Below are 24,639 nucleotides of genomic sequence, written 5' to 3'. Positions count from 1 at the left end.
AAAAAAAAAAAATTTATTTGAGGGAGAGAGAGGGACAGAGTGTGAGCAGGGGAGGGGCAGAGAGAGAGGGAGACACAGAATCGAAAGCAGGCTCCAGGCTGCAAGCTGTCAGCACATAGCCCAACGTGGTGCTTGAACTCCTGAATTGCAAGATCATGACCTGAGCTGAAATTGGACGCTTAACCAGCTGAGCCACCCAGGTGCCCCTTTGTTGAGTTTTCTACTTGTTTTTCCTGTTGATTTGTAGGTGTTTTTTATACAACCAATTCTTTCTTGGCTCTATTTGTTACAATATCTTCTTTTAACGTGTGGGTTCTTTTTCACTCTATAATTAAAAATACCTATTAAAACTTTTAACTTTAAGGTAGTCAAATTTATGAATTTTGGCATCATGGTTTTACTTTAGTCTTTTGTAAAAATTCCTTTCTTATATTAATATCTGAATGTTTTTTTAAAAATTATTATTAAAGTTCTGATGTTCATATTTAGGTCATTAATCCACCTAGAAGTTACTTTTGTGTATGAGGTGAGAATGGGATCTGATCTTATTCTTCTTCCAAATGAGAATCAGTTGCCTGCATACAATGTTTATTTTTTCACAGCTGATTTGTAATACCTCTGTCATATACCAAATTCCCCTATATATATGGGACCGATTCTAGACTCTTTTCTATTTTTTTTAATCCATATGTCAATACCATATGTTTTATACAATATAATTTTATAGTAAGAATCTAATGGGGCAAGTTCCACTTCTCATTCTACTTCAAAAGTATATTGGCTGTCTTTGGACTTGTTTTCATATACACTATTAAAATTAGCTTATTAAATTCTATGAAAACCCCTTTGGGCAATTTTGAAACTAATTTGGCAAGAAATGATATCTTAAACTTTGAATCTTCCCATTCAGAAACATAAAAACTCTTCAGTTATGCAGGTATTTTTTATATTATTCAATAAAGTTTTATGTTTTTCCACTTCTTAAACATCTTGTAGATATTTTGTTAGATTTATTCTTAGGTACCTTTAGTTTTTATTGCTATTTTAAATAATATTTTAGCAGTTTAATTTTCAGTTGTTTTTTGTATCATATACAGAAATGCTATTGATTTTTATATATTAATTTTAAATCCAGCAACTTTGCCAAACTCCATTAATTTTCATGGTTTAATAGATTTTCCTGAATTTTTCAACATCAACATCATATCGTTCTGGTGAATTATTCCTTTGAAAACTATGTGATAATGTTTTCTCCCTATTTATGGCTTTACCTTGAAGTCTATACTGCATAAAATATCAGATTTCTTGGGGCGCCTGGGTGGCGCAGTCGGTTGAGCGTCCGACTTCAGCCAGGTCACGATCTCGCGGTCCGTGAGTTCGAGCCCCGCGTCAGGCTCTGGGCTGATGGCTCGGAGCCTGGAGCCTGTTTCCGATTCTGTGTCTCCCTCTCTCTGCCCCTCCCCCGTTCATGCTCTGTCTCTCTCTGTCCCAAAACTAAATAAACGTTGAAAAAAAATTAAAAAAAAAAAAAAAAAAAAAATATCAGATTTCTTTTGCTTAGTATTGGCTGTGATATCATTTCCATCCACTGACTTTCAGTCTTTTTGAGTCATGTTTTAAGCATATCTCTTTCAAATAGCATATATCTTTGACATTGTCTTAATCTAAAGGTCTCTGTCCTTCAACTCTTAGTTTCTTTCTGGGCTACATTCAGGGCAGTATCTTCTGATCTTTCTCTAGTTCATTAACCTTTTCTTCCACAGTGTCTAATCTTCTGTTTAAGCCATTCACTTAATTTAAATGAACATACTTTTCATTTTTTTTACTTCTATTTGGTTCTTTTGCACAGATGTCTACTCCTTTTTTCATGATACCTCTCTTTTTTCTTACGGTTTCTTAACAACTTAAACATATATTTATTCCACAATTTTTTCCACATTGTTGTTCTACTATATCAAGACTTGGGCGTGCTATGTCTTATGTTGTGCACGTGTATGTATGTCAGTGCATGTACATGCAAACTGAGTCTGAGTAGATTTTTTGTTATGAATAGATTTTTTTTTAAATTGGTGCAATTTATAAAATTTTCTTGTAAGTTCATCCTCAACAAGGCTTTTTATGTAGGAAATGTGCAAATGTTTTTCCAAACTGGTTTTGTGTTGCTTCTGTCAGTTTTGCAGACTTATCATCTTACCGATGGAAGGAAATTCTTATATGTGAACATATTGACTTGAAACTACCAAAAAAAAAACAGGTAGCATAAATTCAAATTCAAACCTGTATAAGGTACAGGGCTGTGGTGTAGGGTTTTTCAGGGAGATGTTTTTCCCTGTGAGAGCCTAAATAGAGGAAGAACTTCCTCGAGATCTGCCTAAAATGGTAGGTGGCTTATCTGTTTTTTCCTAATATTCCTTTCACTGCATGCACAACTCTATAAAACTCTCAGGTGTATTCATAGCTCTTCATTCCAATTGTCTTGTCAAAAATCCCAATGTGTTTTTGATTTTCCCAGCCTGGGATTTAAAAATCCAAGGCTCATGCATTACCAGCTCTGATCACAGTCTGCCAAAACATCAATTCACATCCTTATTTTTCATCACTTCTAGCACTTGAGGATTTCAGTTTCCTGTGAACCAGCTTTGCATTAAACACACACACACACACACACACACACACACACACACACACAGAGCGGGGTGGGGGGAGTTTGGTATATTTTAGGCATTAGTTTTAGGTATTTATAGTAGCAGGATTTTCCTACTGGATAAGCCTACCATTTTGCTAGAATGGGAGAGATTTAGTAATTTTCTTTTAAAATCAACTTATTAAAAACCATTCTGTTGATTTAAAGAAAAAAATTCAGCAATAGGAAAGGTATTAAATGGTATGCAGTTTGGGTTCTCTGATAAGCAGACTCTAAGAGTTCAGGGTATTTATTAAGAAGCACCCCTGGGAAGCACTCCTGGGGAAAAAGTAGGATTAGGCAGAGGGAGAAGCTGTGATGCAAGGCTAATGAAACAGTTGACTGGCCCTCCATCTCAAGTTAGGCTGAGATGGTCAGGACTTTATATTCCTGAATAGATTAGTCATTGGAAATTGGCAGCCCTAGGGAAGAGGTATGACCTCGGGCTACATGCCTCTCTGCACCTGAGACAGTCTCTTCACTGCTGAAGGCTGTCTGTGAACTACACTTCCAGTAATTGGGCTCTAAGAATCTCATTGAAGGGGGGATATGAATGGCACTTAGCAATGTCCTCCACATATATTCCAAAGTCAATAAAGTAGAATACACATGATAAACTTAGCCAAATGGTCACAGACCCCAGCAGTGATAAAAAAGAATGCCAAGACAAGCTTAAAGCAAGATTGCAAGACAAACTTCTCCAATCAAGAACATAGTAGTGATCTGGTCTGATCACCAAAATTAATGATGATTAACTCCGAGAAATGCCAGTAAGGACTTGTCAGGAAGGACTTAGAAGTAGTGTTCCAGTTGCCAGCAGGAATATGCTCCGTTGTTCCCAGTGCATGATTAATTATTGATTTGTCTTGCTAACAATTTGATAAAGGTAATTAATCTATGATACTCAATTCTGTCTCAGAAAAAAAGGATTGCTATTGAAGTTATAGTGAAAAGATACCTAAAGGGAAAATGAACATGCCATTAAAAAAAATGGAATGGATGTGAAAGCATTATGTTCAACTGTAAAACAATATTCAAATATACTCTAAAAATGGAAGGCTCTCTTATGTTTATGTAGCACTTATAGTGTAGTATATTGCAAAGAATGCTGAAATTGGAGTCAGAAGACCTGATTTTATATCCTAGCTTTACATAAAAAGAATTCAACTCAATTTAATTCAGCAAATATTGATTCATATTAAGTATGTGACAGATACAATGCCAGGCACAGATCTTGCCTTGAAGTAATGGTAGTGCAAATGCTATTGGTTATTATTTGACAAATTCTAGGTAGGGGGAAAATGGAAAATGGGTAAACAGTTTCTCTCTTTTCAAAATGTGGAGAAATATATTCATATTCTAGAAACAGCTTGATGTTAATCTCTTTGATTTCTCTAATAGGTTATTATACATGGTTTGTAAGCCTTGAGTTAAGGAGATGTGGTCACTAAGAATTAGGAAAGGTTTTTGATAATGTTAAGTTAAATCTCATTTCTCGTATGTGGAAGACTAGTAAGTCTTGGGAACAGCACTTTTATAGAACACCTATATTCCATCTCTTATGATATCCTATGTGTAAAATGCTGAAGTGGGAACTGAGTGAGAACAGAGTTGAACAAGGTTTTTAGCCAGCTTGATAACCATGTATAACCTATATTCCCAGTTTATTCTACAGCTTGTAAAGTTCAAACCCTCCCTCTAGAGAAGGTTACTTCTCCATGGCTTTCCCTACTTTCTTAATTCCTGATTTGAGAGGTACTGTTCCTGGACGGTCTCACAGTGACCCACAGTGAAACCAACAACTCTTCAAGTTGTCTCAAAAGAATATTCACTCTTGAAAAGCATTTGTCAGGAATATAGATTTTTACCAATGATTTCATAGAGCAGAATGAAAGATGATTAATTCTAAGAACAAAAACAACTTTTAATGGTCAGCTTAGGCATCACCAATTTTAAAATATCATTTGGGTTCCCCTAACTTTGGAGTTGTGCTGGTTTCTCAAGTTAGCGCAGTCAATAACCACCTTTCTGGATCCTTATGTCTGCTTTCTCCCATTGATCTCCCATTCTCTCTTCTTCTTACTTTTACAAAAATAACAAAATTCTTCTCCCTGGCTCTACAGTGCAATTTCTTTCCATGTGTAAATATTTGGAATCAGATGACACCAGGCTTCTGTGTTGAGTTGGAGGTAGGGGATCAGGAGGGGATGTTTATCTCCCTTCTATCCACAAATGCCTATTAAGGTATCTTCCATAACAAGGGCAGTGCACACTGTACAAGGCATTCTGGTAAATACGGTTTTATTTTCTCAACCTCATCACTAGATTTTTATCTGGTTGATCAGTGGGTAAATATAATCCTAGAGATTTATGGTAAATTATTGTGGGCTCTAAGCTCTAAATTTGGCCGTATCTTGTTAATTCCTCTAAAAAAACGTGGGGTAAAAGATTGGAAGGATGCTGATCAAAATTTTGAGTGAGAGAAAATTAGGAGAGAATAGCTTATTAATTAATTGATGTAATCAACAAACCCTTTATTAAACTTTTTCTCAAAGGACTCAATTTAAATGTGCCATTTATTTCCTATCAGAGCTCTACCTGATATTTCAAGTCCATGCATGTCAACATTTTTATGTCATATCTAGAACTCTTCAACTGAGCAGGGAAGCAGCCTTTTGGAGTAAATGTGGGAGAAAACACTCTTAAATATTAAGGTAAAACAATTAAAAATCATTATCAAATAAGACTCACATAAAAAATTATCAACTAGAATCAATAAGAGTCCTCTGGAGTCCCTTAGTTCTCAATTTCTATCTATGGGTCTTATTAGCAGTGACCACCCTTCTATATGTACTTCTGTCAGGAAGAAATATTTTTCTAATTTATGTAAATCTTCAGACTGTTATAAGACAGGGCTTCTCAAATGTCCTTGGAACATTCATGTAGTCAGTGATGAATGCATCTAACACTCCCTAGAGGTCTGGAGAACAGGAAGGCATTTCTTTGAAATCTTCGTTTTGATATCAAAACATGAATTTTGAAGTCTTTTGCATACATTGTAGTTGTGAGTTCTAAAATAAAGATGTTTGCAATTATTTACTATTATTTACTTCCTTCAAAACCTTCAAGTAAATTTGGTGGTCAGGAAATTGTAGCATCTTTATCATGTAATTCAATATTTGCCCAAAGCCATTTTCAGGAGCATGACGTTAAAATTTCTTGATTATTGTCACCTTACTTTTATGAGAAGCATATGGCATAATGGCTAGAGGACTTTGGCACCAGACCATCTAAGTTCAAATCCTAGTTTTCCTGCTAGGTAACTTTCATAATGCTAAGCAAATTATTTCTCTGTGCTGCAAATTTCAAGTGTTACAAAGTAGAGATAATATAACCTATCTTAAATTGGGTAGAGCACTTAAAACAATATAGAAAATTCTCAATTAAAAATAACTTATTATTTGTTATTATTAGGTATAATATAACCACTTCTACATAAGGGAAAGAGATCTCTTTTGAAGGGTGGTATTATTTACTCTTTTATTTTATTTGTTTTTAAATTCCAGTATAATGAACACACAGTTTTATATTAGTTTCAGGTGTACAATGTAGTGATATACTTACTCTTTTTTTATTTTTTTAAAAGTTTACTTATTTATTTTGGGGGGGGAGAGAGAGAGAGAGAGAGAGAGAGAGAGAGAGAGAGAGAGACTGCGAATAGGGGAGGTAGGGAGAGGGAATCCCAAGCAGACTCCACACTGGCAGCAGAGAGCCCAATGTGGGGCTCAATCTCATGAATTGTGAGATCATAACCTGAGCTGAAATTAAGATTTGGACACTTAAGACAATCTGACAATAAATCATATTAAAAGAAATGTAAGTGATGAACCACAGGAATCTACCCCCCAAACCAGGCACACACTGTACACACTATGTTAGCCAATTTGGCAATAAAGTATATACATAAAAAAGATTTGGACGCTTAACTGACTGAGCCACCCAGGCGCCCCTCTTATTTACTCTTTTAAACTGCAGAAGCTCCTTCAACAATCTGTACCTTCCTTACTTGCCAAATTAATCAACACTTTTCATTTCCTCTATCTAACTTTCTTACTGATGTCTACAGCACACTAAATACTTGCAGGTAGTGGGATTCTCCTTTAGTAAATGTGTTCAATTCTGTTCCCCCACCTTGCACGCTCACCAATGATCAGGAGTGTTTGATCCCAAATGTTTTTGTGCCAGTTTTCCTGTTTACTATAATTATAGAATTGAATTAAAAATATGTACACTGGGGGCACCTGGGTGGCTCAGTTGGTTGAGCCTCCGACATTGGCTCAGGTCATGATCTCATGGTTGGTGAGTTTGAGCCCCACATTGGGCTCGCTGCTGTCAGCATGGAGCTTGCTTCAGATCTTCTGTCCTCCCCTTTCTCTGCCCCTACCCAACTTGTGCTCTCTCTCTAAAAAATAGCTAAAACATTAAAAAATATGTAAACTGATTACAAAAAGAAAATGTGTTTCTATTAACATTACTGGAAAACAATGAAAAAACCTGATAAAGGAGAGCCCTTAATAATTATCCAATTTAAGTAGGTGAAGCATCTATAAATTACTGAGGAAAAAGTCTACAAATATCTGGAAGGATTCTCTTCACAGATTGTTCCATAAATGTTTTTAGTCCCTTGTTTCATTGAAAATGTAAGATGGGAAATCATGGATGATGCAGTTTGAGTGTGGTTTGTACTAGAAATGCCAATCATTAGACCAATGTTAAATAGAAGGCAAGCCATGTTTCTACATCAAAAAATTGTCAAATTAATGTTTCAATGTATATGACTTAGATTTAAAATGAATTTAAGATGTTCATAATTTTATAATGCCATTAAAAACGGATATCCTTAATTTTTGTCTGCCAAAGAAGTTTCCCTCTGTTAAATAAGATGCTAATAAAATAGAAATTCATACGTATCTGTTAGAAAAGAGATAGTTTTCATGAAACTGTTGGAAATGATTAAATGTTGGAAATGATTCCTAAATTTTATAACTGAGGGCTAGTTAACTGCTGAACACAGAAGCTATGGAGACATTGTTTATATTTTCTAGACCCTTCTTGCATCCACAGAAATCTGTCAACTAACCAGGTATGTCTTTACTAGGAAGAGATTTAGATTGCTAGACTAGAAAAAAAAAAGGGGCACTATATTAATTTTGGTTTTGTTTTCAGCAGGAGTGTTTCTATTAGCAGAATAACTGACACGTGTTTTCTCCACATAATTTTGGAGATTAAAAAAAATGTTTATTTACTTTTGTGAGAAAGTGAGAGAAAGTTAGTGGGAAGGGCAGAGAGAGAGGGAGACAGAGAATCCCAAGCAGGCTCCACACTCTCAGTGAGGAGCTGGATGTGGGGCTTGAACTCAAATTGTGAGATCATGACCTGAGCTGAAATCAAGAGTCAGATGCTAAACCAACTGAGCTACCCAGGCACCCCTGGAGATTTTTTGTTAATCCATGAGTCCTAATTATCAACCTTGCTTATTATCATCAGAACAAATTCTGAATCTAAAAGAAGCTCACAAAATTTAAAGCTTTTGTGTATATAAATATTTATGACTATATTCTAAGAGTTTTCAGAAAGTAGATTTAAAATTTTATTTTAGATTACATCAAGTAATTTTAAATTTATGTTAGAAAGAATTCTACTTACAATGATTTTTATTTCTTTTTGAGAGATCTTTATTTTGAATTCCTCTTATTCTTAATTTACGTTGAATCTTCTTTTTTCCTAAGGCATTTTCTCTTTGATAGATTACTTTAATCAATTTTCTTCGTTCCGATATATGTGATAAAAGTCGCTTGACTTCGTTAACTGATACCTACAAAGAAAAATATTTTTGCTCATTTTTTCATGGGTAACTTTCTATGATAAAATAAGACAGTGCAATTTTCATCTGTTCATGTCAAAAATATTAGAAATTACTCTCATTCCTGCTTTTTTCAAATCAAAATCATAGATGACTTAAATAATTCATTTTAATAAATGTTTATTTATTTTTGAGAGAGAGAGAGAGTGAGCAGGAGTGAGTGGGGGGAGGGGCAGAGAGAGAGGGAAATACAGAATCCAAAGTAGGTTCCAGGCTCTGAGCTGTCAGCACATGTTTATTTATTTTTGAAAGAGAGAGGGCAAGTGGAGAGGAGCAGAGAGAGAGGGAGACACAGGATCTGAAGCAGGTTCCAGGCTCTGAGCTGTCCAGCACAGAGCCCGATGTGGGACTTGAACACACGAAATGTGAGATCATGACCTGAGCTGAAGTTGGACGCTCAATCGACTGAGACACCCAGATGTCCCTAAATAAAAAACTTTTAAACCTATTGCATTTTCATCTGAACTGCAGAGCCATGCATTAAAATCTAAATGTTATAAATAAAATAGTAGGAGAATTTAACCAATTTTACCCTTCTAGTGGTAAGTTGTCATGGTAATATCAATCGTGCGAGCTAAAAAAAATGAAGATGTTGGTATTCCTTATATATTACAAATTTAAAATTGGTGGGAAGTATAGTGATCTTGTGACTGTATGGAGAAAAATGTAAAAAAATGTTTTCTAAAGTACTTTCCAGCAGTTATATAATTAATATATTTTAACTAAGGAGAGGTATTTGGAGGGATTGTTTTTGAGTAGTAGAAAATGAAGATTTTAAGAGAGAAAATTAAAAAGCTTTATGGAGATACATATTCATAATTTACATATCTACTTTTCCAGGCAAGATTATATTTGGAGACTGAAAAAATTCTTTATTTGTCAAACACCACTTCAAGAAGAATCAAGGTTTTTATTTATTTGCTTTTTATACAATATCACAATTTAAACTCCCTCTTTACAATTTTTTTTTTATATTTATTTATTTTTGAGAGACAGAATGAGACAAAGTGAGACTGGGGGAGGGGCAGAGAGAGAGGGAGACACAGGATTGGAAACAGGCTTCAGGCTCTGAGCTGTCAGCACAGAGCCTGACACGGGGCCCGAACCCACAGACTGTGAGATCATGACCTGAGCCGAAGTCGGACGCTCAACCGACTAAGCCACCCAGGCGTCCCTAAACTCCCTCTTTTAAAGATCACTTTCTGGAATGCTTAATGCCTTCCTAAGTGGTAGCTAAGGCAGCAGAGCAGTGACACAGATGCTAGAGCTTGCTGGGACATACAGTCATATAAGGACTGTTTTTAAAAAACATCTTTATTGAGATATAACTCATATACTATAAGTGTATAGTTGTACATTTTAAAGTGTACAGCTTAATGATTTTTAGACTATTTACAGAAGTGTGCAACTGCCACCACAGTCAATTTTAGAACATTTTTATCACCTCAAGAAGGAACCATGGGTCCTTTAGCTGTTAGCCTCCCTATCCTCCCATTCCCCTTCCCCCCAGCCTGAGGCAACCAGTGATCTATGGTTTCTCTCTATGGATTCCCCTCTTCTGGATTTTCATATGAATGAAATCATAGAGTATATGGGTGTTTGTGACTGACCTTTTCCACTTAGCGTAACATTTTCCAGGTTGATCCATGTTGTGTAGCATGTATCAGCAGTTCATATCTTTTTATGGCCAAATAATATTCCTTACATGGATATACTACTTTTTGTTCATACATCCGTCTGCTGATGTACATTTGAGCTGTTTCCACCTTTTGGCTATTATGAATAATGCTGTTATACACCTTCATGTACAAGTTTCTGGGTGGATATGTAAGGAATTTAAATGTGATTCCTTATTGTAAGGTGGCCAGATACAGCAAATAAAAATACAAGGTGCCCAGTTAAATTTGAATTTCGCACAAGCAATGAATTTTTTTTAAAAGTAAGAAGGTGACAAATATTGCATGTTAACAAACAGACCCACAGTGTGTAATGGCTCAAAATCAACAGGCAGGTGTTCAAGTCAGTGGTAGCTCTGCTCTGTGCTGTCATTCAGAGACCCAGGCAGACAAAAGTTATGCCAAGCTTCAGCATGTGGATTCCAAGGTTTCCCGGAGCATTAACATTTAGCAGACAGAAAGGGAAAGAGCACAGAAGAACATGTGCAGAAAGGGCTTTTGTTTTGTTTTTTGTTTCATTTGCTTTTTTTCTTTTCTTTTCTTTAATGGGCCAGACCTGGAAGTGGCACACAGAGGCAAACATTTTCCATTGGCTGGGACTGTCACAGGGTCTCACCCAAATGCCAGGGGAGAATGGAAACAATGTATCTGGACACCATGAAGAAGTACACATGGACTTTGATGAACCTGCAGCATTCTTTGGCACAATGGGGTTAACATATGTCATTGGCATTAAAGGAAAAATTTTCAATTCAAAAATAGCCAATAGCTTTGGTGAAGAGGCAGTACAAATTCGGCAAACACCTCTGATTGTATGGTGCTATTCTTCCTATCTCCTTCTATAGAAGCCATGTTTCTGGATTTTGATTCCTTTCCTACCCACTGAGAGTGGAAAGGGCAACATCCATCTGGAGTATTAGGGAACCCCAGAAGACAGCCCTTCTCTAACTCTATAAGGCACCCAAAGATTATGTAATTCAATAACAGGTATTTACTAAGTGTTTATCTCAGGCCTTTGTCTAAGAACTGGGGAGTCAGCCATAAAAAAAATTCTCTGCACTCAAAAACTGATGTTCTGGTGGGGAAGATAATAATCAACTGATAAAAGGAGGTTTTTTTTCCCTGTTAGAATATCATTTGTTAAAACTAAGTCTCCAAACATCTGAAAATAATTAATATACCATATCAATAGAATTAAGGACAATAACCACACAATCATCTTAATAGATGAAAAGCACTTGACAAAATCCAGCACCTCCATGATAAAAATACTCAGTAAACTAATATAGAACATAACGTTCTCAACCTGATAAAGGCCATCCATGAAAAACCCCAGCCAGCATATATGGATTTGTTTTGTTTATTTAAATTCGAGTTAGTTAACATACAGTGTAATCTTGGCTTTAGGAATAGAACCCAGTGATTCATCTCGTATGTATGACACCCAGTGCTCATTCCAAAAAGTTCCCTACTTAATGCCCATCACCCATTTAACCCATCCTCCCACTCACTTGCCTTCCAGAAACCCTCAGTTTGTTCTCTGTATTTAAGTCTCTTATGGTTTGCCTCCCCTCTGTTTTTATCTTATTTTTCCTTCCCTTCCCCATGTTCATCTCTTTTGTTTCTTAAATTCCACGAGTGAAATAATATGATCCCCATCTTTCTCTGAATGACTTATTTCACTTAGCACTATACCCTCTAGTTCCATTCACATTGTTGCAAATGGCAAGATTTCATTCTTTTTCATTGCCGAGTAGTATTCCATTGTGTATGTATATCACATCTTCTTTATCCATTCATCAGTCAATGGACATTTGGGCTCTTTCCATAATTTGGCTATTATTGATAGTGCTGCTATAAATATTGGGGTGCATGTGCCCCTTCAAATCAGCATTTTTGTATCCTTTGTATAAATTCCTAGTAGTGCAATTGCTGGGTCCCAGGGAAGCTCTATTTTAATTTTTTGAGGAACCTCCATACTGTGTTCCAGAATGACTGCATCAGTTTGCATTCCCACCAGCAGTGCAAAAGTGTTCCTCTTTCTCCACATCCTCACCAACATCTGTTGTTGCCTGCGTTGTTAATTTTGGCCATTCTGACAGGTGTGAGTTGGTATCTCACTGTGGTGTTGATTTGTATTTCTCTGATTATGAGCAGTATTGAGCATATTTTCATGTGTCTGTTAGCCATCTGGATGTCTTCTTTGGAAAAGTGTCTATTTATGTCTTCTGCTCATTTCTTTACTGGATTGTTTGTTTTTTGGGTGTTGAGTTTGTTAAGTTCTTTATAGATTTTGGTTACTAACCCTTTATCCAATATGTCATTTGCAAATATAATCTCCCATTTTGTTGGTTACCTTTTAGTTTTGTTGATTGTTTCCTTTGCTGTGCTGGAGCTTTTAATCTTAATGAGGTCCCAATAATTCATTTTTGCTTTTATTTCCCTTGCCTCCAGAGACAAGTCAAGCAAGAAGTTGCTGCAACTGAGGTCAAAGAGGTTGTTGCCTATTTTCTCCTGCAGTATTTTGATGGCTTCTTATCTCATACTTAGGTCTTTCATCCATTTTGAATTTATTTTTGTGTATGGTGTAAGAAAGTGGTCCAGTTTCATTCTTCTGCATGTTGCTGTCCTGTTCTCCCAGCACCATTTGCTAAAGAGATGGTCTTTTCTCCATTGGATACTCTTTCCTGCTTGTAGAAGATTAGTTGGCCATATGTTTGTGGATCCATTTCTGGGTTCTCAATTCTATTTCTTTGATCTATGTGCCTGTTTTTGTGCCAATACCATACTGTCTTGATGATTATAGCTTTGTAATACATCTTAAAGTCTGGAATTGTGATGACTTAAAAGGAGTTTTTTGTTTTGTTTTTTATTTAAAGAGTAGGGATAGAATTGATAAAAGTTGCGTTATTTGACATCGGAGAGTTAGGGACAAGTTCTCTGATAAAATTTGAATAGACCCCTATGTGGGTAAGAAGGGGACAGTTAATCCTACAAACACTGCAGGAAAGAGACTTCTGGCAGAGTGATAAGTAAAAGCAAAGGCCCTGAAGGAGGAGCACACTGTTGTCAAGTAAGTAAGATGGAGTAGCTGTAGCAGAATGGGGGAGGTGGTAGTAAATAGGGCAGAGGCAGCTCTGAGGCCACCATCATGATTGTGAATTGTGTTCTGTGTGAAGGAGAGACTTTGGAGGTTCTGAGTGGAAGAGTGATACTGACTGACTTCAATTGCAAAAGAGTCACCCTGGCTGCTATATAGAGAATATCATACATTGGGGAAAGGGTGGGAAGAGGGAAATTCCTGAGCATTGATGGTGGCAGTAAAGAAGATGGTAGGGTGATAGTGGATGGGTTCTGAAGGTATTTCAGAAGTATTACTGACAGAATTTTCTGTTGAAGGATTTATAATGTACATTTTAGTTTTCTTTTTTTTTTTTTTAAATTTTTTTTTTTCAACGTTTATTTATTTTTGGGACAGAGAGAGACAGAGCATGAATGGGGGAGGGGCAGAGAGAGAGGGAGACACAGAATCGGAAACAGGCTCCAGGCTCTGAGCCATCAGCCCAGAGCCTGACGCGGGGCTCGAACTCACAGACCGCGAGGTTGTGACCTGGCTGAAGTCGGACGCTTAACCGACTGCGCCACCCAGGCGCCCCTGGTTTTCAAACAGCAAATGCAATGGAAGTCTGTTTTTAAACTCTAAGTTTAAAGTATGTGCTTTGCAAGTATTTTTAAACTCCTAATGGCCATTAAGGACCAGCCATAGCTCTCAATCAGAGTGACACGGTGTTCCAAAATGCCTTACCTCGCCCTCCTGTCTCTTCACTTCCCTGCCTCCTGAAGATTCATGGCTGCATGAGTTTTTCTTAAGCATCTGTTTGATTATATCACTGCCCAACTCAGAAACCCTCAGTTCCCAGCAACAACAGTGTAAAATCAAATGTATTTGGACAGAATCTAAGATTCTTCACAGTCTAGCCTAAAAATGTCATAGTAACCTTACTTCTTATTACTCCCACGCCTACATGGACATCCACAACAGCCAAACTCTTCTACCCTCTGTTCCCCAAATAGAAGGGCTTCTTTCCTACTCTCTCGCCCTTGCTCATTCAGTTTTCATTGCTCCCTCTTTCTTATTTTCCAAATATCACTCCTTGCTCTCAGGCCTACCTCAAATTCCTTCTCCTCAAAGCTCTCCCATTTCACTCTGGCCCACAGTGATTTCCCTTTCCTCTGACCTTCTGGTGTTTTCCCCTCTTGGTTAGCAGTAGCTCACTGCGCTATGGTCTCTACAGCTGAGATCATTCTATGGCATACATTTCATGTTTTATCTACTCAATTAATTATAGATGCTTTATAAACCTTTTTGTATATTTCTCATCTCAAGTAGAATGCCTTGAGGAAACGGGATCCTAATGAATGTATGGATTTATTTGGGGGAAATCATTTGTTTTCTTAATGCATAAGAAAGGTAGAAGCATCCTCTCTTAAGAGAAATTAAACCATCTGTGGGCTTGGAGGAGTGAAGGTTTGAATTTATCTTGCTATACATTTAATCCTAATTTATTTGTGGTTAGATCATGGTTTTTGTGGCTAGACACATTTCCAAAGTAGGATCTAGTCCTATGACACTTGCCTGAAAGCAAAAACAAACACACAAAAATAGTACTGGGATGCAGAACACATTTTTTAATTTTTTTTTTCAACATTTATTTATTTTTGGGACAGAGAGAGACAGAGCATGAACAGGGGAGGGGCAGAGAGAGAGGGAGACACAGAATCGGAAACAGGCTCCAGGCTCTGAGCCATCAGCCCAGAGCCCGACGCGGGGCTCGAACTCACGGACCGCGAGATCGTGACCTGGCTGAAGTCGGACGCTTAACCGACTGCGCCACCCAGGCGCCCCAAGAACACATTTTTAATAGCTTCCTGTTTAAAAGAATAAGCCGTCCGCTAAGACTAGAGGCTTGACTTAAAGGTTTTTACATCGTATTGTTTGGATGATAATTAACAAGTTTTACTTTTAAAACAACACACAAGTTTACTTTTTTAAACACAAGAAACGTTGATAACTTGTTAATATATGAACAGATAACTTATTCACAATTGTTCATAATTAATCATACTCCAAAATAAATATGTTACAGATTTTAAAAATTTCATTTACATTTCCTTCTAAGTATTTTCTGTTCACCACTAATTAGCTGTGTCTAACTGTGGGCAAGTTAATTAACGCCTTTGTGACTCAGTTTACAATAAATATAAATAGTAAATGTAAAATGGGAGTAATAATATTGCCTACCTCACTGGATTGATGTAAGGATCATACAAGTTCACATATATTAATATGTGAAAAGCCTTATACATAGTAAATAATATATATTATCTATTATTATGTTGACTATATATGTCCTCTGTAAATAAATGTTATTGTTTTTCTGTTTCATATTCTAAACTACTAGGATCCAGGTACTTTGGCTATTTAATTTGCTTTGTTCATCAATGAACTATGAGGTCTTCAGCTTGGGAAATCAGAAAACATTATTTAGTTTTGTAAAATATAGTTTTTTATATCCTAAGCAGAATATCTAAAAACCTTTACACTAGCAGAAAATACTCCTATTCTATATATTTTCTGGCCTAATTTCACCTAAGGGCAGTGAACAGTAATTTTAGCGTATACTAGGATCCCACTGCTGCCAGAGATGTATTTGATGCTGAATATAAGTTAGACCCCTAATTTTCAACAACAGCAATATGACTAGTGTTAATGGGGCTTTCATAGCCTCCTCAAATAGTTTCTGGGAGGCAGTAGGTATGAAATAATCAAGTAATGAATCAACCTTGTTCTTTTTTTTTAAATTTTTTTTATATTTATTTATTTTTGAGACAGAGAGAGACAGAACATGAATGGGGGAAGGTCAGAGAGAGAGGGAGACACAGAATTTGAAACAGGCTCCAGGCTCTGAGCTGTCAGCACAGAGCCCGACGTGTGGCTCAAACTCATGGACCGCAAGATCATGACCTGAGCCGAAGTCGGACGCTCAACCAACTGAGCCACCCAGGCGCCCCTCAACCTTGTTCTTTAAGAGCTATAATAATCAGTGATTCATCGTTCAATGCATTTATGCTGGACATTCATAAGGAATTGAAGATAGAATGGCAGATAAGACAGGGGATTCTGATCTTATGGAGCTTCCATTTGTCTGTGAGAAGACAATAGCAAGTGAACAAGTTAGTGTCAGGTGTGAATATATGTTATGAAAAGATTAAGATAAGGAGATGTAAAGAGTGAAATGCAGGATGAAGAGGGATTGGCGAGCTAATTCAGATTGGATGCTCAAGAAAAGTCTCAATGAAGAGGTGACTTTGGAGCCAAGAATTTAGTTACAAGAAAGCAGCCCTGCATAGTTACAGGGGCAGAGCATTTCAGGCAGAGGGAACAGCAAGTATCAATGCTCTAACGTGGGAACAAACTTGTATGGTCTAGGATTAAGGCTGAAGTAGCTGGATGAGTATTAGCTAGGGGAGAATTGTAAAAGACAAAAGGGGTCACATCATATAGGGATATGGTAAGGGGTTAGCATTTTATTCAAAAGATAAGAGAAAGACATCAGAGGGTTTTAAGTGACATGTTCTGATTTATACTTTAGAAAGAAAGGACATTCTGGATGACATGTAAGGAGCAGACTGCACAGGATTAAGAGTGGGAGCCAAGAAGCACAGTTCAGAGACTACTGTAGTCAACTAGGTGAAGGGATGATGAGATTCAAAGTGTAGAAGCAACGGAGATAAACTGGGCAAACTTAGGATACATTTTGGAAGTAGTGCAGCTGGAGATTAGATATGGACGGGATGTAGGGATAAGAGAAAGGACAAAGTCAAAGATAACTTCTTTGGTGAGACTAGTTGAGTGGATGAAGAGTCTAGTTGTAAGGATGAAGAAGAATGGGGAGCAGAGGTGAATTTTGGAGGAGAGAATCAGTTTCACTCCACCCAGACACATAACTGTATATGTGGTAATGTTTCCAAATTGTGTGACTATATATGAAAACCAACTACGTTTGTTTGTTTGTTTGTTTGTCTCAGAGGAATAACTGCGAGCTATGTTTGCTATGGAATGAAAAGAGAGTATCATTCCTTGCAAAAGGGCGATAGGTGTGATGGTAAAGGACTGGCGGGTAAGGATTCTTTGCCTACCAATCAATGACTTACTTTTCCCTAGGGCTCAACAAGGGCACTTCTTGCTTTCCTTAACTATCTTTGTCCCTTTTTCTTTTCTGGCTCACATGCCCCAAAACAGTCACTGTTCCTTGTCACTGTGTAATACTCTAAATTGTGCTGAAAAACTTCTCTGTATAAAGAGTATGTGAAAGATAAGAGCTATTGAAAACATCAGTGAGAACAACAGTAATGGCAATCCCAGACGAGGTCAGCACCTCCTCCTTAGTGGCCCTTGTTGAGGTAAATGAATGAGGTGCTACAGGGTTGTGGCAGAGAGAGCAACACAGGCTGCTGTCTCTGGTTTGGCAAGAGGGAGGAACTAGATTTCCACTTTCTCCACTACATATAGATGTGGATTCCATATCCTATGTGTAGACCACTATATTTCCAAAGAGTATGAACATTAGTGCTCCAGGCATTATCAGAGAAAACCCAAGTTATGGAGAAAGCCAGGAGAACGTGAGAAAAAAAGAAGAGTTTTCCTATAAGAAAACTAGGTTTCTCTAGGTCATTGGTTCTGAGTATGGTCTCTGGGACAGCAGCATCAGCATCACGTGGGAATCTGTTAGAAATGCAAATTCTCAGACCCACTCAAGGTCTACAGAATCAGAAACTCTGAGGGTAAAGCCCAGCAACGTGGTTTAACAAGTCCTTCAGGTGATTCTGATACATGCTAAAGTTTGGGAACCCTTACCCTGGGTAAATGAAGAAGGTAGTCAGACAAATTAAAATGGAATTAAAATACAGAAATAAAATAGTACAAAAATTTATATCACTCATCAGATAGTGAAGATATTTACACATATTGCAAATATTCACACTGATGTTGTTTGGATTATGGTTTTAATCAGCAATTTAAGGCATATCAGATTAGTCAAGCTTTGTAGGCCATCTTAAATAAATGTATATAATATTTGAAAAAAAGGGACCGTCACTTTTGAACTTGAAAATCTCACTGTTTTAGTAGTGTTTTCCCCTTAAAGTAAGATGTTATTTATAAGATGCTTATATTTAAGTAAATATGTTTTTAGTGATGGTTTTAGTGTCTTTCATTTTTCCCAAAGTATTTTCAGTTAAGGATATAAAACAATCTTAGAATACTTTTTCCTAATATACCTAAAAATTAAAAAAAAGACAGCAAAGCAAATACGACAATAGCCACCCTGAGTTAAGAGAATAGTTATCTCTTACAGAGAAGAAATAACTCATTCATCAGTGAAAACATTTCTTTTTCCTAGAAAAGACAGTGCTAATTATTTTTTTTTGTATTTGTACATCTACTGTCCGAAGTCACCAAATAACAATAATAGACAGCTATACAAGGATGACTTTTGAAATGTAGGAAAATGGCAAAGTAGAAAGTAAAAGGGGAAAATAAAATAGCATTAGCGATACTAATGATATGGTGCTAGCATAACACCTCTGTTAATCGATAAATGCATCATAAGGGTAGCTTTCTGAAATTAAGAGATGATCAAGAACTAGTACACACTGGAATATTTATATTCTGCATTTTTACCTGCAAGGAGCAGAAAATTATATTTCAACCCATAGCCATATTAAGTATTCATGGTACATGTGATAAGTAAATTAAAATCAAAAGGAAACTCTAGAAAACTGTCTTTTTTGTTACTAGTTTCAGCATCTTTTTTTTTCTAATAAATTTCACTAAAGTTATTGACAAATAGTTTATATTTTGTCTCTGATACAAATATTGCTCAACAATGACATTCTTGGGGTGCCTGCGTGGCTCAGTCAGTTAAGTATCTGACTCCTGATCTCAGCTAAGGTTATAATCTCTGGGTCCTGAGTTCAAGCCTGGCATTGGGCTCTGCCCTGGGTGGAAGCCTACTTAAACAAACAAAAGAAATCAACCAAACAATGACATTCTTTCATTTACAAACATTTATCAAGCACTTATTATATTTTAAAGATTAATTAAGGCTTTGAGATATAAGTGAAAAAGTGAAGTGTCTGTATTCATGGGGGTGCCCATGGGTGGCTCAGTTGGTTAAGTGTCAGACTCTTGATTTTGGCTCAGGTCATGATCTCCAGGTTGGTGAGATTGAGCTCTGCATAGGGCTCTGCCCCGACAGCATGGAGCCTGCCTCAGATTCGCACTTTCCCTTTCTCTCTTCCCCTCCCCCACTCACGTGTGCAGGCACTTATGTGCTCACATTCTCTCTCTCAAAACAAATAAACTTAAAAAAAAAAGCCTGTATTCATAGAGCTCAGTTCCCAGAAGTAAGTCAAATATGAACAATTACATAAATACATAATGACATGTGGTGATAAAACATATGAAATTTCAAAAGAAATTTCAATTAAAAAGTGATGGAGTATGCTCTTTTAGAAAGGTGTTTAGGAAAAATTTTGTTTATGCAGAAGAATGAAACTACACCACTTTCTTATACCATACACGAAAATAAACTCAAAATGGATGAAAGGCCTAAATGTGAGACAGGAAACCATCAAAACCCTAGAGTAGAAAGCAGGTAACAACCTCTTTGACCTCAGCTGCAGCAATTTCTTGCTTGACACATCTCCAAAGGCAAGGGAATTAAAAGCAAAAATGAACTATTGGGACCTCATCAAGATAAAAACCTTTTGCACTGCAAAGGAAACAATTGATAAAACTAAAAGGCAAATGATGGAATAGGAAAAGATATTTGCAAATAACATATCAGATAAAGACTTAGTATTCAAAATCTATAAAGAACTTACCAAACTCAACACTTGAAAAACAAATAACCCAGTGAAGAAATGGGAAGACATGAATAGACACTTTTCCAAAGAAGACATCCAGATGGCCAACAGAAACATGGAAGGATGCTCAATGTCACTCATCATCAGGGAAATACAAATCAAAACGACAATGAGATAGCACCTGACACTGGTCAGAGTGGCTAAAATTAACAACTCAGGAAACAACATATGCTGGCGAGGATGTGGAGAAATGGGAACCTTCTTGCACTGTTGGTGGGAATGCAAACTGGTGCAGCCACTCTGGGAAACAGTGTGGAGATTCCTCAAAAAATTAAAAATAGAATGACCCAGCAACAGCACTACTAGGAATTTATTCAAAGGATACAGGAGTGCTGATGCATAGGGCACATGTACCCCAATGTTTATAGCAGTGCTTTTAACAATAGCCAAATTATGGAAAGAGCCTAAATGTCCATCAACTGACAAATGGATAAAGAAGATGTGGTTTACATATAGAATGGCATACTACTTGGCAATGAGAAAGAATGAAATAATGCCATGAGACATGGATGGAACTGGAAGCTATTATGCTAAGTGAAATAAGTCAGTCAGAGAAAGACAGATATCATATGTGGATCTTGAGAAACCTAACAGAAGACCACAGGGGAAGGGAAGGGGAAAAAATAGTTACAAACAGAGAGGGAAGGAGGCAAAGCATAAGAGACTCTTAAATACAGAGAAGAATCTAAGGGTTGATGGGGGGGAGGGGAAAATGGGTGACGGGCATGAGGAGGGCACTTGTTGGGATGAGCATTGGGTGTTGTATGTAAGCAATGAACCACGGAAATCCACCCCAAAAACCAAGAGCACACTTTACACATTGTATGTTAGTCAATTTGATAATAAATCATATTTCACAAAAGGATGTTTTTACACCTTTAACTATAAAAAAAATAAATCGGTTATGTCTTAAATAAAAAAAAAGTTAAAAAAAATTTTTTTTGTATTATTTTTTTGAGGGAGAAAGATGAGCAGATACCTGAACGAAGTATGAATTGAGGGCAACGAGCCATTGATTACCTGGCAGATCATCCCAGGTAGAGAGAAGAGTAGGCCCTGTGGTAGGGACAGGTAGGTAGGTAGTTACTTGAGTCTCTAACTAGTAACTAGAATCTCTAGTATACTAGAGTATACTAAACATACTATGGAGGCCAAGATGGCTGGAATGGAGTACATAATGGGTAGAGTGGTCAGAACTTAGATAAAGAGCAAAGAACAGGTCATATAGGGCCCTGAAGGGCATGGTAAAGACTTTGACTTTATTTGATGTATAATGGGACACATAATTTGAGATGAAAAGACTGCAGTAGGGTAAGAATGTAGGCAGAACCAGGGAGTTGACCATGGAGTCTAAATAGGTGATGTTGGTGCCTGGTGGTAAAGTAGTTAAGTGATTAGAATAAGGATATATTTTAAAGACCAAAGTAGCTGTGTTGTTGGGTCTGAAAGAAATGGAGTGTGACTTTAATCATTTGATGAATGAAGGAGCCATTTACTGGTATGAGAGGTGCCAGGGGAGGAACAGGTTTGGGGTTGACAAAAATCAACATGTCAACTGTCAGATGCCTTTTAGATGTCTCAGTAGAGATTTCTAAGCCACATTCAGGCAATCTGCATCTGGAGTTGACGCAGTGTAGATGTATAGATGTTGGTGAAAGAGTGGGTGAAAGGATGTAAAATCACTCTTAATACTCTTATTTTTTCAAGGAGAAAAAGAAAAACAGCAAAGTCATTGGCTGAGAGTGAGGGATGGATATGTTGGATTTTGGGAAGACAGGAGAAAATATGAAACAGTAGCCTTAGAAATGGGGGACAATTAATTTGACAAAGGAGATGTTAAGGTTTGCAGAGAAACACATGCCTACTTGAGGTTTGTGGTAAGGAAATTAACATGAGAATGGTTGTGTTGATTTCCAGCCACATTTCAGCTACCAGGTCCAAGGACTGAGTGGTGGATAACTGCATTCAGTCAGGGTTGAGGTTTACCACTAAATTGGATGGAGTGCAAGAAGGGTAACTAAATGGAAGGTCTATACGAGGCAGTGATTTTACAAGACCTTCAAACCCTTATCTATAATTCCCAAATTAAAAAATATTTGAAAACCCAAAGCTTTTTAAATAGTCTGGTGATGACAATCAGTTGGTAGGAAAACCTGTCTGGATCTGACATGAAGTTATTTATGTTGTTTATTTACTTCTTTTAATGTGGATATTCATATGTTTTACTGCATGAATAGTAGTATGTTTTAAACAATATATTTCCTCAGTCTCTGTTGGAAGTCTCCTATAATCTATGATATGTATGTCTGTGTATGTAGTAGTATATTTCCATTATTAAAAAAAACAACAACCCTGAATTCTGCCTCACTCTTGCAATAAATTGAAGAGGAGAGAACACTTCCCAACTCATTCTATGACGCCAGTGTTACCCTGATACCAAAGCAACACAAGGACACTACACCAATATTCTTGATGAATACTGATGTAAAAATCTTTGATAAATACTAGCAAATACAACTCAATGGTACATTTAAGGATTATATAATATGACCAAGTAGGATTTATTCCTGGAATGTAAGGATGCTTCATCATACAAAAATCTATTATATAATATACCACATTAACAGACTGGAGGGGGAAAAAACCCCACGTGATCATGTCAATTAATGCAGAGAAAGTATTTGACAAAATTCAACACCCTTTCATGATCAAATAACTCAAAAACTAGGAATGGATAGAAACTACCTAAAAATAACAAAACCATATATAAAAAAATCCATAGCTATTAACATATTCAACAGTTAAAGACTGAAAGCTTTGCCTCTAATATTAGGAACAAGGCAAGGATGCCACTCCACCACTGCTATTCAGCATACTACCAGAAGTCCTAGCCAGAACAGTTAGACAAGAAAAAGAAATAAAAAGCATCTAAATTAGAAAGGAGAAGTAACATTATCTTTGCTTACAGATGACATGATCTTATACATAGAAAACTCTAAAGCTTCCACAAAATATTGCTACAATGCATAAATTTAGCAAAGTTAGAAGATAAATCAACACACAAAAGTCAGTTGCATTTGTATATACTAACAATGAACAATCCTAAAAGAAAATCAAGGAAACAGTTCCATTTATAACAGCATCAGAAAAAAAAATAAAGTCGTTAGAAATAAACTTAGCCAAGGAGGCAAAAGGCATACATTGAAAACTACATGATTTTGCTGAAAGAAATTAAAGAAAATAAAAATAACTAGAAAGACATCATGTGTTTACAAAGTGGAAGTCTCAATACTGTTAAACTGTTAATACTACCCCAAATGATAACAGATTCAATGCAATCCCTATCAAAATATCAGTGGCTTTATTTTTTTTTTTCAGAAATAGAAAAATTCCTCCCAAATTCATTTGGAACCTGAGGAACTTTGAATAGCCAAAACAATCTTGAGAGATAAAATCAATGTTGTATGTCTCACATTTCTTAATATGAAAATGTTTTGGGGCGCCTGAGTGGCGCAGTCGGTTAAGCGTCCGACTTCAGCCAGGTCACGATCTCGCGGTGCGGGAGTTCGAGCCCCGCGTCAGGCTCTGGGCTGATGGCTCAGAGCCTGGAGCCTGTTTCCGATTCTGTGTCTCCCTCTCTCTCTGCCCCTCCCCCGTTCATGCTCTGTCTCTCTCTGTCCCAAAAATAAATAAACGTTGAAAAAAAAAATTAAAAAAAAAAAAAAGAAAATGTTTTACAAGCTACAGTAATTAAGACAGTGTAGTAATGGCACAAAGACAGATGTGAAATAGAGCAAAAAACTAGGAAGTAACTCTCCCATATTATAGTCAAATAGTCTTCAACCAGGATGTCAAGACCACTCAGTGGGGGAAAGGACAGTCTTTTCAGCAAATTTGGCTGGGAAAATTGGATATCCACTTACAAAAGAATGAAGTATACTACACACACAAGCTAACTCAAAATAAATTAAAGACCTAAATGTAAGACATGAAACCATAAAGGTTCCTAGAAGAAAACATAGGGAAAAGCTTTATGTTATTGGTTTGGTGATGATTTCTTGGATACGACACCAAAAGTGTAGGCAAAAAAAGTAAAAATAGATAAGGTAAATTGGACTACATCAAAATGTAAAGCTTTTCTATTTAAAGGGCACTATCAACAGAGTGAAAAGGCAACACATGGAAGGGAGAAAATATTGGCAAATTATATACCTGATAAGTGGTCAATATCTATAAAGAACACCTACCACTCAACAATACAAAATGAAATGATTCTATTTAAAAATGGGCAAAAGTCTTGAATAAACATTTCCTCAAAGATGATGACCAATAAGCAAATGAAAATATGCTCAAAATCACTAACCATT

General features: G+C 36.7%; 1 protein-coding gene across 5 annotated transcripts in view; it reads right to left on the bottom strand.

Moving 5' to 3' along the window:
• SEL1L2 (SEL1L2 adaptor subunit of SYVN1 ubiquitin ligase) overlaps nucleotides 1-24,639 on the bottom strand; it is a 123,356-nt gene that overhangs the window by 70,491 nt on the left and 28,226 nt on the right. For all 5 annotated transcript variants that reach the window (XM_086701654.1, XM_086701649.1, XM_086701651.1 and 2 more), the window contains one exon: nucleotides 8,390-8,558. Coding sequence is in view for 3 of the 5 variants with exons in the window: in XM_086701649.1 (XP_086557775.1) it covers nucleotides 8,390-8,558 (169 nt within the window). In the remaining 2 variants the exon portion in view is untranslated. The remainder of the gene's footprint in view (nucleotides 1-8,389; nucleotides 8,559-24,639) is intronic.

Source organism: Puma concolor, chromosome A3 (genome assembly GCF_028749965.1).
Source record: "Puma concolor isolate L17-30 chromosome A3, mPumCon1.1.hap2, whole genome shotgun sequence".
NCBI classification, from domain to species: Eukaryota; Metazoa; Chordata; class Mammalia; order Carnivora; family Felidae; genus Puma; species Puma concolor.
The sequence above is the reverse complement of the archived record's forward strand: the minus strand, read 5'-3'. Positions and strand labels throughout refer to the sequence as shown.